Source organism: Humulus lupulus, chromosome 4, assembly GCF_963169125.1.
Source record: "Humulus lupulus chromosome 4, drHumLupu1.1, whole genome shotgun sequence".
Taxonomy (NCBI): domain Eukaryota; kingdom Viridiplantae; phylum Streptophyta; class Magnoliopsida; order Rosales; family Cannabaceae; genus Humulus; species Humulus lupulus.
In genome coordinates, this window is record NC_084796.1 from 55,945,419 (window position 1) to 55,958,065 (window position 12,647).

The 12,647-nt window shown below is 33.9% G+C and overlaps 1 protein-coding gene across 2 annotated transcripts; it reads right to left on the reverse strand.

Annotated features, from left to right (window-relative positions):
* Positions 1 to 1,459: 1,459 nt before the first annotated feature.
* LOC133828978 (probable serine/threonine protein kinase IREH1) lies at positions 1,460 to 11,830 on the reverse strand. 2 transcript variants are annotated; one of them, XM_062258983.1, is made up of 6 exons: positions 11,750 to 11,830; positions 11,530 to 11,670; positions 11,345 to 11,437; positions 3,337 to 3,541; positions 2,964 to 3,049; positions 1,460 to 1,566 (listed from the first exon to the last, which is right to left on the reverse strand). In XM_062258983.1, exons 1-6 carry the CDS (start codon positions 11,822 to 11,824, stop codon positions 1,522 to 1,524), a joined length of 645 nt encoding a protein of 214 aa, XP_062114967.1. In that variant the 5' UTR covers positions 11,825 to 11,830; the 3' UTR covers positions 1,460 to 1,521. The 2 variants fall into 2 exon arrangements, with proteins under 2 accessions (XP_062114967.1, XP_062114968.1); XM_062258984.1 differs by lacking the exon at positions 1,460 to 1,566 and having other exon boundaries at positions 2,974 to 3,049; positions 3,310 to 3,541.
* Between the last annotated feature and the right edge of the window lie 817 nt (positions 11,831 to 12,647).

A 12,647-nucleotide genomic window follows, 5' to 3' on the forward strand; every position in this document is an offset into this window, starting at 1 on the left:
TAAAAACTATTTCAATAAGAAAGCAGAACAAAGCTTCAGATGCAGGCTAAGAACCAAGATAAATAACATCCCAGAACATATGTTCTGTAAGTTGAGTAAAAATGTTTCAGATTGGAGAATAGTAAATTGAGTAATCTTCTTAATCTTTGATGAAAAAAGACGGGGAAATGAGGGAGCCAAGAAGCCTAAATCGAAACAGGATTGGAAGCTATATTTTAGGCACAATTTTAGGACATTCATAAACAAAAATATTGAGCATAACAATACATTTTTGATATTTTGATTAACAAACAATCACTTTTTCAAAGAATAGTTGCAGGTGTGAAATTTGAATTTTTTTTGCATGAACTCAACAAATGTAACCAGTCCAGGACAGAGAAAAAAGAACTAAAGTGAGTGTAATGGGATGAGACAAAAACACACTAAAACAAAAACTAAAGAGAAAAAACACTTGCCCAAAAAGGAGCAACTCAAACCATATTTTAAAAAACTCAAATATTAAGAAACAACATCTGGGAACAAGAAACTAAAACTACTATCCTTGCATCAAAAAGCTATTATACTGATTTAGTCTGTTTCAGTATAACCTCCAACATATGGATAATACTGTATACGCTTTAGTACAATGCACTAGAGACTTGTCCCCAGATGACTATAAGAAATGTCTTGGAAGTGCCACAGAAGAGATTTTGGATGTTTATTATTACTCAATTGGAGTTAGACTTCTTAGTCAAAGCTGCTACTTGAGATATGAGTTGTATGCGTTTTATATGGGTGAATCTGATTCTATGGCTAATAATAAGAATGGAGAAGGTTCTTAATTATTCATCAAGAAGATTCTTGTTTTTTTTTTCTTTTTCTTTTTTCTTTTACATACTAGCTTATGTGAAAAAGAAATAGAGAGATATTATCTAATTGATTGATTTGAATTGTAGATAATGGAAGAAATAAAAGATGGAACATAGAAGGAATAAAATACACTATTATGGAAATCAATTATAGCTGCCATTAGATATTCCAATGCCAGAACAATCTAGGTCCTATCAGCCTGTATATTAAAAAAGAAAAAGATAAGCAGTAGTAATTTTTTTCCACAAAACAAACAATTAAATTACAAAATGAAAGAGAGAAAATCATATAGAAGAAGAGAATATTCTTACCAAATACTAGAATTCAATTCAGTATGATTATCATTCCATAAATGAACATTTTTATTTTTTATTTTTTAACTTTCTTTACCGGTAAATACCATTTCGTAAAGAAAATTAAAAATTGGTGATGAATACTATGATGGATTGTCATGCCAAACCTCTTCATCAAAAACAAGAGCACCACTATCTTTTAGTCCATTAACACATTGTAATTTAGTGAAGTATGGATATATCACAAGAGAACATTACTATCATACGGCCATCAGGGCCGAGCACCATTGTTTATGAGCAAGAGCAGTATATAACAGTCTGAGATATTTGCTTACCGATCAATCAAATCTGCTGCTTCTGGGCTCATTTCATTAGGCACTCAAGGCCAAGGAATTTTACGATTAAGAATGTTATCGAATATTGTCTGAACAAAGAAAACCAAAATGTTAGAGCAGCCATGGAGTATATAAAAGTCGCAAATCACAATCAAAACTTAAAAATAATTATTTTATGGGAACACCACAACACAATAATAAATCCTCTTTTAAATGAATGAACAAATTCAATAATAATATCACCAAAGGCACACATTTATTTTTATTTTATTTAGTTTTTTACACACTTTATTTTTATTAGAAACAAAATGTGCGTGCATTTTATATACGAGTGTGTTTTTTATAAGAAACGAATTTTATTAAAAAATTCATAGAACGTCTAGGAAGACGATGTCCCTGGAAGAGAAAACTCAAGGCACACCACCAAGGTAAGAATTATAAAAATTCCACTCCTTCACCAAATCTGACAACAGTACTATTTTAAACTCATTTACATCAACCATCCATAAAGCCACCAAATATTTAATGCTCTCCCATAAAAACTCAAAATCCTCTTGGCAACATATATATTTAAGAGAACAACCATAACTTAAAAAAAAACCTCGAACTTGTATTAACAATAGAGAATTAATACTAGAAAAATAAGTGAGACACACTAAACAGAAACCAACATTAACAACAGAAGCCAAAAGATAGAATTAGAAAACATTCTTCCAATATTTGATAAAATCAGATAAAGAGACTCCTTTAACTCTTAAACATTATAAAAGAAAGAAAGTCATGAGAGATATTTAGGACAGAGAAAGTGATCTGTGAGATATTGAGAATGAAAGAATGTGGAGTAATGAAGAGATTTTTTACTTTTTCTTTCTTTATTTTTCAGAAAACACTGAAAACAACTATTTGGCGTTCTCGAAGTACTCTATTTTCTTTAACTATGATTTCTAATAACTGTTCACTGAGATGCCAAACACCCTTACTTGTCTTTGGAGAATCAATTTTTAAATCTAAAAACAGAAAAAAATAATAATAATTATTTAGTATTAACACCAAACAACTCACAACTTATGTGAGGCGAGTTGACAGTAAAAAAATGAAGAACTCTTCTCTTTCTTTGCAGCAAAGATGAGAGATTATATCATCATAGCCAAAAACTCTTCTCTTTCCATGACACACAAAATAAGTACTCATAATACTTATGAAAATCATATAACAAAATTATATATATGAAACAATCATTTCTTTATCAGTTCAAGATTCTACTCAAGACCCCACAAGACCAGTGAAAAGATACGTAAAGAAAGTGCAATAAGCTTGTCCTTTGGCACCATAATCCAACAAAGCAAAACGCAGAAAAAATGGAGAGGTTTATACAAGTTCAAAAAATTAAGTATAATAAATAACAAAAATGATACAACAAGAGCAAATCAAACAGAATGCAACAAACATCATCAATGATGGAATCTTGTAGAATCAACATGTTTACCTGAGGATGCTCTGCATTGAAGGGTGGAATACCAACAATCAGTTCAAACAAAATCACACCAACTGACCACCAATCGGCAGTTGTACCTGCAGGGGATGGTAAAACAAAGGATTAGTAATCCATCCATCTTAGTAACTGATCACCAAACACAAGAATCACAATCACAGTACAACATCATACAAGCTTGCGGCCTTTAAACCTTATCCCAATACATCATAATGAATAACACATAATGATCTCACTACATCATAATGGATAACAAACTTATCTCCCAGATAACTATACTATTCTAGGCCACTAAATTAATTGGAGTTTAGTAAAAATAAATTGAAGAAATTCAATGCACCTCAAACAGAAAGAGGACTATACAAACCATGTCCTGTTCCCAATAGTATCTCTGGTGCCAAATAGTCAGGTGTGCCAACAGCAGAACGTTTCTTTCGTCTTTCTTGCTGATGCTCAGGCACAGATAACTCGGGCTCATCTTCCACCATTAGAGATGTGGTACTTAAGGCTGGGCCGGATAAATCATCAGTACTGTTGATAAGACCAACCTTTGAGAGCCCAAAGTCGGTCAACTGTTAAGAAAATGAAGAAAGAGTTCAAATAAAAGCTTCTTTTTTTTATTGTATTATTATTTTTTTAAATGAAGTAAATATTTGGAAACAAGTGCAAAAAAGGAATTCCAAAAGATAAGGTGAGAATGACATGCACTTTCGGTACCATAACTAGGACTACTCAATATTGCAAGAATCAAAAGTAAAGCATTTAGAAGGCTATACGTCAGTGTGTAGAACACACACCTACATTCTAAGATGTGCAATAACAGAAACCAATTGGAAAAATTTGACTAAAAAGCATTTGCATACCACAAACAGAAAACCACTGAAGAAATAATTCCATGTATAAAATGGAAAGCATTTAGAGTGCTCATGCAGGGTGCAGTCACACCGCACAGCATGCAAGCTCATAACTGCTCACCCTCTTTTATTTTATTATGATTTGCATTTTGTGCAAATTCTCTTACAACATTTCCATGAAATCAAATTTTGTGTTGACAATGAGCATTGAAATTGTTTTAAAAAAATGTTTACTCATCTGAATCAAAGGGAATTTTTTTTATAAGAAACACAATTATGTAATAGATAATTGTTATATTATTTTATAATATAATGTAATATTATATTATTTTATAATATAATGTTTTAGATTAAATAAATGTGACATGGAGTGTCACATATTGTAACATATAATAGAGAGTTACATTATTTGGATATATGTGAAATATCCAAACATGTAACATATTTGGTGTTACAAATTCATCACAAATTTGTAACTCCTAAATATCACCCATTATTGTGTAGATTTATTGTTACACAATATTGAGATGAATTTCTTAAAGCCATATGAGAAATAGCTGATAGAGATGTGATTTTAACTCTCATATTGTGTATGGAAGTTACAAAATCAAGTGGGAATAAATTGGAACGTTTTGGAAAAAACTTAAAAAATTGGTTGCTGAAACTGACTAAGGGCCGCGGCGCTTGAAACAAGTGCCGCGGCGCTAGTGGCTGACAGATTCATACTAAGTCGGTTTTTATCCAATTTTGAACGTTTCCAACAGCCAAGTAACTCCCAAATCTCTATTTTAATTCCATAAAACACCCAATTTATCATTGGTAACAGCCATAGGGGTTGGTGGAATTTGAAATTCAAAGGGTGTCTCTAAACTCTATAAATAGGAGCCTAATGCTCACTTGTAAGACACACCATTTTCTATCCACTAGAGCACTTGGCTAGAAACACCTTGAGGCTTGATTATTCCAGAAAGCATTTCCAAAATCTGTGAGAGATCCCTTAGTGCTTGAGTTAGGGGGAAATAAGCTTTTGGACAAAGGTTTCAAACCTTGTTCAAGTTGGTGATCCCCAATACTCTTCACTTTGGTTGTGTGAGTGAGAGTTCTTTGTTCATTGTTCTTATTCTTGTTCTTTTATTCTATTGCTTTTATTTTCTTCTATTATTCACTCTTTTACATGAATCTTTTGTTTTAGAGTTGTAATCTCATCTATATCTTTTCATTATACTACTTCTAGTTTATTTGTATATTTTGTCTTAGAGTTGTATTTTCTATTTCTATCATCTTCTACCTCTTTCTTTATATTTACATGTATCTTTTGTCATAGAGTTGTAACACTTTTTAATCAATCAATATTTAATTGTAATATTTTGCATAGAGTTGTAACATTATCTTACCATTTCCATTGAGGCAATATTATTTTTCAACATTCAAAAGCTTATCCCTTTTTGTTTCAATGGAAGGGGAGACAATCAAAATCATGAACCAAGACATAGTGAGATTGGATAGGTTTGATGGATCCAATTTTACTAGGTGGAAAGACAAGGTGAGGTTTCTTTTAACCACTCTCAAAATCGCCTACATCCTTGAGTCTTCCTTGGCACCTCTAGCCGAGCCATCCGACAAAGACACTCCCGAGGAGGTGGAGAAGAGAAGGAAGAGGGAGGAGGACAATCTTCTTTGTAGGGGTCATATCCTCAACGCCCTATCCGATAGGCTATATGACCTCTACACCGAGACCAAATCGGCCAAGGAGATATGGGATGCACTTGAGAAAAAGTTTAAGGCGGAAGAGGAAGGTACCAAAAAGTTTTTGATAACTCAATTCTTCGATTTCAAATTTTTTGGTGATAAACCTATTCTTCCTCAAATTCATGAATTACAAATTATTGTTAATAAATTGAAAGTGTTAAAGATTGAGCTTCCCGAGGCCTTTCAAGTTGGTGCTATAGTGGCTAAATTACCACCAACTTGGAAGAGCTATAGGAAAAGAATCCTTCATAAAAATAAGGATTATTCTTTGGAGGAGATCCAAAAACATATTCGAATCGAAGAGGAATCGATATGTAGAGATAAACTTGTGGAGGGGTCTAATGGAGAGACTTCCAAAGCAAATGCGGTGTCACAACCAAAACATCCCAAAAACAAAGGGAAAAAGGGTAATGAGAAACCTTTGGGTCCAAAAACCAACCCAAACAAGTTTAAGGGCGAGAAAGGTCCTTGCTTTGTGTGTGGGAAAAAGGGTCACTATGCTAGAGAGTGTAGACATAGAAAAGACCAACAAGGACCTAAGGTGAATGCAACTCAAGAGGAAAACATAGTTGCTACCCTTAGTGAGGTGAATGCGGTCCAAGGCAAGGTGAAAGGGTGGTGGTATGACACATGTGCCACCGTCCATGTCACCTATGACAAATCATTGTTCAAGACCTTTGAAGAGTAAAAGGGCAACCATGAGATACAAATGGGCAATGAGGGCAAATCCAAGGTACTTGGCAAAGGTACTATTGATGTCTACACCTCCGGCAAGAAAGTTACATTAGTGAATGTACTTTATGTTCCCGAAATGAGTAGAAACTTGGTAAGTGGTGATTTACTTGGCAAGCCCGGCATTAAAGCCGTTTTTGAGTCTGGTAAACTTATACTTACCAAATCAAATGTATTTTTGGGAAAGGGATACTCTTGTGAAGGTATGGTTAAATTGTGCACCAATGATGCAACTTTCAATGTTATCAATAAAAATGCTAATTCCGCCTATATTGTTGAGTATGATTCTTTATTTTTGTGGCATCTTAGACTATCACATATAGGTTTTTCAACCATGAAAAGAGTAGTAAAATGTGGTATGATTGCATGTAATATTAAAAACTATGGTAAATGTGAAACATGTGTTAAGGCAAAAATGATTAAGAAACCATTTCCTAGTGTAGAAAGATCATCTAATTTACTAGATTTAATCCATAGTGATCTTTGTGAATTAAATGGTGTTTTAACTAGAGGTGGCAAAAGGTATTTTCTTACTTTTATAGATGATTTTAGTAGATATACCTATGTGTTTCTTTTAAAGCATAAAGATGAGACTTTTGATGCTTTTAAATTGTATAAATTAGAAGTTGAAAACCAATTAAATAAAAAGATTAAGGTGCTAAGAAGTGATAGAGGAGGAGAGTACTTCTCTAATGAATTCAATACATTTTGTGAAGAAAATGGTATAATTCATGAGTGCACTGCACCTTATACACCACAACACAATGGTGTTGCCGAAAGGAAAAATAGGACTTATCTAGAAATGATAAATTCTATGTTGGTGTTTTCTAAGTTGTACTTCAACTTATGGGGTGAAGCGCTTTTAACCGCTTGTCACATTCTTAATCGAATACCGATGAAGAAAAATGAGATATCTCCATATGAGTTATGGAAAGGAAGAAAACCCAACATAGGGTACTTCAAAGTGTGGGGGTGTCTTGCGTATTGCAAGAAAACCGAACCTAATAGAACAAAGTTAGGTTCAAGAGCCATAAAGTGTGCTTTTGTTGGTTATGCCAACAATAGTAAAGCTTATAGGCTATTAGACTTAGAGTCTAACATTGTGATTGAATCTAGAGAAGTTGAATTCTTTGAGAATATGTTATGTGACAACAATTCTCAAGCTTCAACATCTCTAAAGGAGAATTTGTTATATGAGAACAATTCTCAAGCTTCTACATCCAAAGTTGATTCTCAAGAGGAGAATTCTCAAAAGGATGTAAAGCAACCCTTTGAACCTAGAAGAAGTCAAAGGCTTAAAAATCATAAAAGTCTAGTAGTGGATGAGATAGATTCTCAACGAATTTCACTCTACATGGTAGAAGGAAATAGAGAGGAAGTCATTAGGAAAATTCCTATTGTACTTCTCGTTGAGGATGATCCTAAGACTTATAGAGAAGCTATGCAATCAAGAGATAGTGCATTTTGGAAAGAAGCCATCAATGATGAGATGGATTCCATTCTTTCCAATAACACTTGGGAATTGGTAGACCTCCCACCGGGGTCTAAGCCAATTGGGTGTAAGTGGGTATTTAGGAGAAAATATCACACTGACGGCACTATCCAAACCTTTAAAGCTAGATTAGTAGCTAAAGGGTTTAGGCAAAAAGAGGGTATCGATTATTTCGATACCTATGCGCCTGTTGCAAGAACAACTTCTATAAGAATTTTGTTCGCTTTAGCTTCTATACACAACTTGTATGTTCATCAAATGGATGTCAAAACGACATTCCTTAATGGTGACCTCAATGAGGAGGTCTATATGGAACAACCCGAAGGGTTTGTCCTACCAAAATATGAACATAAAGTTTGTAGACTTGTAAAATCCTTATATGGATTGAAACAAGCTCCTAAGCAATGGCATGAGAAATTTGATCAAGCCATCATGTCTAATGGGTTTAGACATAACAGTGGAGACAAGTGTTTGTATTCCAAAACTTGTAAGGGATATGTGATCATTGTTTGCTTATATGTGGATGACATGCTTATTCTAAGTAATAGCATGAAAGGGATAGAAGAAACGAAGAGGTTTCTATCATCAACCTTCATGATGAAAGATCTTGGAGAAGTTGATACCATACTCGGTATCAAAGTAAAGAAACATAGTGGGGTTTTGCATTAGGGCAATCCCATTATGTTGAGAAAGTATTGAACAAATTTAACCATCTCAAGGTTAAAGATGCCAATACTCCATTCGATCATAGTGTAAAACTAGAGAAGAATGAAGGAAGAGCGGTGGCTCAATTGGAGTACGCTAGTGCTATAGGGAGTCTAATGTACGCTGCCCAGTGTACTAGACCTGATATAGCATTTGCGGTAAGTAAACTTAGTAGGTTTACAAGTAATCCAAGTGTGGATCACTGGAAGGCAATTGGAAGGGTCCTAGGTTATCTCAAGAAAACCAAAGGACTAAGCCTTCACTACTCCAAATTTCCTTCGATATTAGAAGGATATACAGATGCAAGTTGGATATCCAATCTTGGGGACAACTTGTCCACAACTGGTTGGGTATTTACACTTGGTGGAGGTGCAATTTCTTGGGGTTCCAAGAAACAAACCTGTATATCTCATTCCACTATGGAAGCAGAGTTCATAGCTCTAGCTGCTACTGGCAAAGAGGCCGAATGGTTAAGGGATCTGTTGATAGAGATTCCCCTAATCAAAGATAATGTATCTACTATATCGATACATTGTGATAGCCAAGCAACATTGGCTAGAGCATACAGCGGAGTGTATAATGGGAAGTCTAGACATATTAGTCTAAGACATGGATATGTAAGAGAATTGATTCAAAGAGGAGTCATCTCAATATCCTATGTGAGAACAAGTGAAAATCTGGCGGATCCTTTCACTAAGCCACTAACGAGGGATTTAGTGGCTGCATCATCTCGAGGAATGGGACTTAAACTCCCTAAAGAGATTCACGATTGATGGTAACCTATCTTAACACTAGTTATTCAACTAGTGTTAGGTTCAATAGGTAATAACAAGTCAATCAAGTGAATATTAGTTGTACTCAAAACAAGTCCCATCTGAGATATTGAGTACTTGTGTGTTACCAAGAGGAGGGTTAAAACCGAAAGGTTTTTTAATAGAATTCAGTCTTGTAAAGACAAGTATTTTTGGTAACAAAATACTGTAAGAATTCTACCTATATGGACCTAGGGGTGGTGCCGCCTCTCATGAGAATTGGGAGTATTCTCAAGAAAGTCCATGAATGGAAAGTGCACATGGCCATTAACGGTGCAAAGCGAGACATAGAGGTCTCAAGTGAACATCGCAAAGGTGTGTGTATTATCACCGATTTGTCATCATGAAAAGGTGGTTCAATGCCTAGTGCAACCAAATTTTTGACAAATTTTGTGACAATTACACTATAGTAAAGTTCAAGTTGAAAAACACTTTACTTTATGCATCAATGCAATGACTCCTATAAGAGAGAGTTCTTATTTAATCAAGTGGGGGATATGTTATATTTTAAATATAATGATTGATTAAATAAGTGTTACAATAGATGACTATTTAATCTAGTGGGGGAATGTTATATTATTTTATAATATAATGTAATATTATATTATTTTATAATATAATGTTTTAGATTAAATAAATGTGACATGGAGTGTCACATATTGTAACATATAATAGAGAGTTACATTATTTGGATATATGTGAAATATCCAAACATGTAACATATTTGGTGTTACAAATTTATCACAAATTTGTAACTCCTAAATATCACCAATTATTGTGTAGATTTGTTGTTACACAATATTGAGATGAATTTCTTAAAGCCATATGAGAAATGGCTGATAGAGATGTGATTTTAACTCTCATATTGTGTATGGAAGTTACAGAATCAAGTGGGAATAAATTGGAACGTTTTGGAAAAAACTTAAAAAACTGGTTGCTGAAACTGACCAAGGGCCGCGGCGCTTGAAACAAGCGCCGCGGCGCTAGTGGCTGACAGATTCATACTAAGTCGGTTTTTATCCAATTTTGAACGTTTCCAACAGCCAAGTAACTCCCAAATCTCTATTTTAATTCCATAAAACACCCAATTTATCATTGGTAACAGCCATGGGGGTTGGTGGAATTTGAAATTCAAAGGGTGTCTCTAAACTCTATAAATAGGAGCCTAATGCTCACTTGTAAGACACACCATTTTCTATCCACTAGAGCACTTGGCTAGAAACACCTTGAGGCTTGATTATTCCAGAAAGCATTTCCAAAATCTGTGAGAGATCCCTTAGTGCTTGAGTTAGGGGGAAATAAGCTTTTGGACAATGGTTTCAAACCTTGTTCAAGTTGGTGATCCCCAATACTCTTCACTTTGGTTGTGTGAGTGAGAGTTCTTTGTTCATTGTTCTTATTCTTGTTCTTTTATTCTATTGCTTTTATTTTCTTCTATTATTCACTCTTTTACATGTATCTTTTGTTTTAGAGTTGTAATCTCATCTATATCTTTTCATTATACTACTTCTAGTTTATTTGTATATTTTGTCTTAGAGTTGTATTTTCTATTTCTATCATCTTCTACCTCTTTCTTTATATTTACATGTATCTTTTTTCATAGAGTTGTAACACTTTTTAATCAATCAATATTTAATTGTAATATTTTGCATAGAGTTGTAACATTATCTTACCATTTCCATTGAGGCAATATTATTTTTCCTAAGAATAATCACTTATTTATTATTGAAGATGAGAAACAATATGACCTCAGGCCAAGAAAATGCATGGGACTTGTGAGTATTCAAATTGACAGGCATTCAGGATGTAAGCTTAAATCAATCAGGACTTATGAGTATTCAAATTGACAGGCATTCACAACTTCTTACATAATAACCTACTAATAGATGTAAAGTACATTAAATCAAGACCAATGTAGTTTTAACACTGGAGATGTGTATTCACTAGAACAGGACAGCCTAAAAACATACATAAATGCACTTGTGTGCACACTCCTAAAAACATGCCTGTGCCAGTGTAAAAGATATTTACCTTAATATGACCATCATGAGCAATTAATAAATTATCTGGCTTCAAATCACGATGAACCACACGAAGTGAATGTAAATATTCTAGTGCAAGCACCTGCCAACATAAAAGAACAAGCCTAAGCTGAGATACGGAGTTGAACAAAAACTAGCAGTGGAAGGTTTCAAAATAAGAAACAATGAACTTACCACTTCTGCTATATATACACGAGCAACATCTTCTTCTAAGCAGCCTAAATTTCTCAACAACGAATATAAATCCCCTCCATTTAAATACTCCATCACAAGGTACAAATTTTCTCGGCAAGTGAATGAATAGAAGAAGCGAACCTGATATATTAACAAAATGTAAGAGAAACATTTTTCTCTCAAGCAAAGGTTAATCTGTTAGCTAGATAGACCTGCTCACCACAAAGGGATTGCGAACTGAAATCAAAATATCACGTTCCGCCAAGATACTTTCAACTGCATTTTTTCGGATCATGTCAGCCTTTTTAAGAACCTGTGGCAGATAGCACAAATGAACAGTTGTTCAGTGCTTATTTAAGAAACATAAAGAACTACAAGGAGAGTTAACTGTGCAACATGAGAGAGACTCATGGGTTAAAAAGTGAGTAGATAAATATTCAGTAAATCCCTGTAATTTTCACAAAATCATTTAGTCCACATGCGTCACTGATTCAATCTAGTAAACTACCTACTTTTTTCAAGCATGGAACTAAGTAGACAAAGAATTAAGTAGTGGCTTACAAAGGGAAAGCTGTCTAAGAACGCGTAGCATAAAATAGATGAGAAACTATCAGGAAGATCAATATGATTAGCAGAAAAATAGTACAAAAAGATAAAAGAATTATGATCCTCATTATTTAAGAGAAATTAAAAAAGAAACCTTTATGGGAAAAAGATCCCCTGTTGTTCTCTTTTTGGCCAGGAAAACCCGTCCAAAAGCCCCCCATGAGTATTTTAACATAAATAGATTAGAAAATTAAATATCTTTAAACCAGTATACAACCACAAACACTTAAGAAAACAAATTTTTTGACATTTATCTATATCACTCTCTTGGAGGCATTTCAACAAACACATTATATGCAACCAAGAAAGCTTTATCATAAGCATCATTCGAATTTCTAACATTTAACTTCAAAGGCCAAAAATCTATTCTCTTCCCCTGTTTTATAACAACAAGAGGTTCTGACTAAAACACTTGAAAATCAACTTCTTCAAACCCAAAATATATCATATTCAAGTTCTAGAGATACCCTATTCGGAAAATTATTGGAGACCTGAACTGAAAAAATTTTTAG

Bases quoted from the DNA above. Each gene is read 5' to 3' on its own strand.
- LOC133828978 (XM_062258983.1), bottom strand. From the start codon at position 11,824: ATGATCCGAAAAAATGCAGTTGAAAGTATCTTGGCGGAACGTGATATT. The intron at 11,438-11,529 runs GTAAGTTCATTG...TTATGTTGGCAG, and splicing joins GTGTATATATAGCAGAAGTG to GTGCTTGCACTAGAATATTT. The intron at 1,567-2,963 runs GTAAACATGTTG...TTCTTTGTTCAG, and splicing joins TCAATGCAGAGCATCCTCAG to ACAATATTCGATAACATTCT.